This window comes from Adiantum capillus-veneris, chromosome 30 (assembly GCF_014529385.1).
Source record: "Adiantum capillus-veneris isolate H3 chromosome 30, ASM1452938v2, whole genome shotgun sequence".
Classification (NCBI taxonomy): Eukaryota; Viridiplantae; Streptophyta; class Polypodiopsida; order Polypodiales; family Pteridaceae; genus Adiantum; species Adiantum capillus-veneris.
In genome coordinates, this window is record NC_140960.1 from 21,937,222 (window position 1) to 21,941,756 (window position 4,535).

Here is a 4,535-nt window from a genome sequence, read left to right on the forward strand (position 1 = left end):
GAGTACAGATTTATGCATGTTTAGTTTCATTCCAGCAGCTAGTGAGAAGACTCGCAAATAGGCCCATACATTTTATTAAATTTATATTAGTGGCATGCAAAAACAATAAAGTATCATCAGCAAACCCTAGGGCAATGAGCTGCTCCTTATTCAATTTCAAACCCTGAATATTACCCAAGGAACATTACATTTCAAGAAAGGTGAACATTGGATGATCCCTCTCTCTCTCTCTCTCTCTCTCTCTCTCTCTCTCTAGCTCAGTAGTGTCCTAGGCAGACGGCTCATTAGTGATGGAGAAATATTTCCAGGCCTAGCACCAGTGGGGCTGACTGCTAAGGAATACTAGGCTAAACAGGAGCACTGCCATGATAAAAGCAAAGAAGCCAAGAGGTCAAGTCAAAAGAGAAACCTCCAAAGGGCTGTCAATGTCAAATCAACATCAACCAATAGCTACTACCAAGTGCTGATAACAACCAACCACCTTTAAGAGAGATCCTTCCAAAAATGTCAAATCACCATTATTTAACAAAATCAAAAAACAATGTGGACCACTTTGGCAAAGATAGATTTAATTGAAGGTAGTTAACTATTTCTCATGTTCAATTACAGGTCCCAAGAAGCAGTAAAGCATGTAATATAAATCTGCTTCAAAACTCAATGTTGAATAGTTCATACTATTTTGAACGTCAAGATTTAAAACGTGGTCCATTCTGATAGTTTTTCACTCATTTGTAAGCGACATGGGCAAAACCAAAGGGGGGCTCGCTTTTCATCTTCCTTCAATCCAACACATGCCAATTGAAACCAGCCACCGTAATCAAGATGGTCACACCTCACCTTCTCTCCATGTAGTAATTTACATTCTTTGCATGGTGCAATCTCTACACACCTAAGCTGCCCATTGTTGTCGCTATATATCATTTTTTTATTTTCTTCTGCTTCCAAAGCAAGTTGTTTCATAATATGCTTTTGGAGAGCAAGAAGGTCAATTCTTAGTGAGAAGTCTTCTGCATATGGCACATATGCAAAAGACTTCTCACTAAGAATTGACCTTCTTGCTCTCCAAAAGCATATTATGAAACAACTTGCTTTGTAAGCAATAGAAAATCAAAAAATGATATATCGTGACAACAATGGGAAGCTTAGGTGTGCAGAGATTGCACCATGCAAAGAATGTAAATTACTACATGGAGAGAAGGTGAGGTGTGACCATCCTAATTGCGGTGGCTGGTTTCACTTGGCATGTGTTGGATTGAAGGAAGATAAAAAGCGAGCCCCCCTTTGGTTTCTCCCACATTGCTTACAAAAGAGTGAAAAGCTATCAGAATGGACCAAGTTTTAAATCTTGAAGTTCAAAACAGTATGAACTATTCAACATTGAGTTTTGAAGCAAATTTATATTATATGCTTTACTGCGGAGGCCTATAATTGAACATGAGAAACAGTTAACTACCTTCAGTTAAATCTATCTTTGCCATAGTGGTCCACATTGTTTTTTGATTTTGTTGAATTATGGTGATTTGACATTTTTGGAAGGATCTCTCTTAAAGTTGGTTGCTTGCTATCAGCACTTGGTAGTAGCTGTTGGTTGATGTTGATTTGACATTGACAGCCCTTTGGAGGTTTCTCTTTTGACTTGACCTCTTGGCTTCTTTGCTTTCATCATGGCAGTGGTCCTGTTTAGCCTGGTATTCCTTGGCAGTCAGCCCCACTGGTGCTAGGCCTGGAAATCTTTCTCCATCATTGATGAGCCATCTTCCCAGGACATTGTTGAGAGAGAGAGAGAGAGAGAGAGAGAGAGAGAGAGAGAGAGAGAGAGAGAGAGAGAGAGGAGAGAGAGAGAGAGAGAGAGAGAGAGAGAGAGAGAGAGAGAGAGAGAGAGAGATTTGTGTCTTGTTAGCCCACTGTTGATTTCCAAACAAAGTTTCTTGGAGGAGACTTATTGGCAATTCCAGGAGTTGACAATGCAGTGGACGTAAGAAGTGTATATTTGTATGTATTTTTGACGATAAAAAAAGGTATTAATAGTTTATGTTTGGTTGACATTGCTTGCAGAATATAATCTTGACCGCTTTGACAGATTTGCTCGTTTGGCCCAATCGTTTCGTGATTCCGATCCTATCGGGAGATTACACGTGGAGGTGGAATCTCATATGCCTATGACATGTACTTGCTCGAATTTTACTTGCAGAGACGACCACTATTTACAGCTTTATGATGTTGAAGCCAGTTGGGGAATTGAAAGTTGGGCTAGTTGAGGCTCAAGATGTTGCAAAGGCTGATATCTGGGGTGAGTCAGATCCTTATGCGATGATCTACATAAGGAGAAAGCAGGACTGCATATGGACAAGATCAACAAAGATGAACACAAAATGCCCAGTTTGGAATGAAGCACATACATTTGATGTAAGTGGTGGTTAGATTTTCAGATCCTCAGGTGTCCTTGTCGCGTTCAATGTGTTTCTTCATGAGTCACCTTCTGCGGTTGATCAAGCAAAGCGACTTGTTTTTGGTCATGGTTCTCTGTGCAAGTAGAGGATTTGGAGTCACAAAATCTGACTGTTCAACTTTTTGATCATGACACATTCAAGCTCTATGATTTAATTGGGATAGGGCTCGTCTCTCTCAGTGGATTAGAGCCCCAAGTTGAGCAAGACGTTTGGTTGGATGTTGTAGATAATCTAAAGAAGGATGAGCCAAAATTCAAAGGAAAGGTTCACCTTTGTCTTATTTATCAGCCACTGTTTGCAAAGGTGGCGGAGGATGACCATGAGGAGGGGCAAGATGGTATAAAAGAGAGCAACAGTGGTCTAGGAATGGACACCCATGAGGCTGAGGACTTAGACGACTCAAGCTCGTAGGGCTTCATTTTTTCTTGGTCAAGTCAAATTGAAGCCTCAAGCTTGTAAAATTGTGCAATGTGCTATGTTGGATTATAACCAGGGTGCAGTAGGCTGTCTTGACACAAGGGCCCCAAGTCATGTAAATCTGTTGCTGCTATGGAAGGGGGCTACATTTTCACACTGATGTTTTCTACCAATTTTGTTTTCAAGTAACTTGAGAATGCGGGTGAAATGCGTTTTCTTCTTGTATGTGTACCTGAAGCAATGGGTTGCATTGCAATGTATGTCTTGTGCTCAAGTTGTTGACTTCAAATGAGAATAATTCCTATTCATTGTCACAGGAAGGTTGATGGGGCTCGCATCTTTGCGGAATGTTTTGCTGCTTGCTGTACAAGTGTAAGATAGAAATGCCTCACATTTGGGGGTGAACTGCTGCCCCAGTTGGCAGAGAGCCGATATGAGATGTTAATATTTGTACTTAGTTTTCTTTTTTAATTTCAGGGATTTCAGCCTTCTCTCTCTCTCTCTCTTTGTGGATGCATTGAATCAGTGAACTAGCAATGATCTCAAGTTAATATGAATTTGAAACCAAGAGAAACATACGAGGGTGGAGAGCAAGGAGCAGAGAAGATTTCCTAGAATGCCATATTGTTGGTGACATGGCTACATTTTTATGTCATTAGGCATCCTTGTGAGAGAAGAAACAACCCAATTTTTCTTTGAATTGGCCCTAATGCCCTCCTTCACCCCGCCTCTCCCTCCACACACTCTTTCTCTCACACACACAATCCACGCATGCACGCACCTCCAACCTCTCTCTCTCTCTCTCTCTATCAATTTAACCTCACAACCTCTCCCTCCATGTGCTATCTCACATCTCTCTCTCTCTCTCTCTCTCAATAATCTCACTGCTTGTCTCCTCTCAACTATCTAAATGCATACACAGTGCCCACACATAGTCTCATACACACTAACCCACTCAAATTGGTTTTCCTCCATGCACGTCTCCCTCTTCCTATGATTACTCCTCACATTAGCTCAACCAAATCAATCAAATAGGCATGGCATATTCTAGCTAGATTGTATGCGGGTCACATGAGGCAAAACTTGCATTGTTGCCTAAAGATCTAGTTTCACATTATGAAAAGGAAGGCGATAGGGATTCCTTTTGTGCTGGTATTGATGGCCGATTTTGAAAATCAAAGAATAAAAAGAAAAAAAACTTATTTTTCCTATGCCGGAGCCTTGGCGACACTGTTGGAAGGCTCGGCAATGCCTGGTCAACCTCACGGCGCTTTTACGGGCATGGCACACCCCCCCCCTTGATTGGCCGGCCTTATCACCCTCATGCCTCCGCTCGTCTATGCCCCAGCCTAGCTGGCCGCCCTCAGTTTCAGATACCCCTTCTCTCTCTCTCTCTCTCTCTCTCCTCTCTCTCTCTCTCTCTCTCTCTCTCTCTCTCTCTCTCTCTCTCTCCCTATAGTTTTATTCCCCCGGCGGGCATCGACTGAGATCTCTCTCTCTCTCTCTCTCTCTCTCTCTCTCTCTCATTTTCCCTACATATCTCTCTGTAATATCCTCTCTCTCTTACCGACACCTTGTTGATCCCAATAAACCCCCCGCCACTCACTGGCCACCCTCGGCCAGGCGCAAGCCTCGAGCACCCACCCCCCCTTCTCTCGCTTTCTCTCT

The 4,535-nt window shown here is 42.4% G+C and overlaps 1 protein-coding gene across 1 annotated transcript; it reads left to right on the forward strand.

Annotated features, from left to right (window-relative positions):
- Window positions 1-1,664: 1,664 nt before the first annotated feature.
- LOC147417650 (synaptotagmin-4-like) lies at window positions 1,665-2,861 on the forward strand. Its single transcript, XM_086507028.1, has 5 exons — window positions 1,665-1,688; window positions 1,901-1,975; window positions 2,056-2,135; window positions 2,211-2,410; window positions 2,536-2,861. Exons 1-5 carry the CDS (start codon window positions 1,665-1,667, stop codon window positions 2,859-2,861), a joined length of 705 nt encoding a protein of 234 aa, XP_086363154.1.
- The last annotated feature ends 1,674 nt before the right edge of the window (window positions 2,862-4,535 follow it).

Coding starts and splice junctions, on each gene's coding strand:
- LOC147417650 (XM_086507028.1), top strand. CDS start 1,665: ATGGCAGTGGTCCTGTTTAGCCTG. Junction 2,136..2,210: donor ATCCTATCGGGAGATTACAC/GTGGAGGTGGAA, acceptor CACTATTTACAG/CTTTATGATGTTGAAGCCAG. Junction 2,411..2,535: donor AGCACATACATTTGATGTAA/GTGGTGGTTAGA, acceptor CTGTGCAAGTAG/AGGATTTGGAGTCACAAAAT.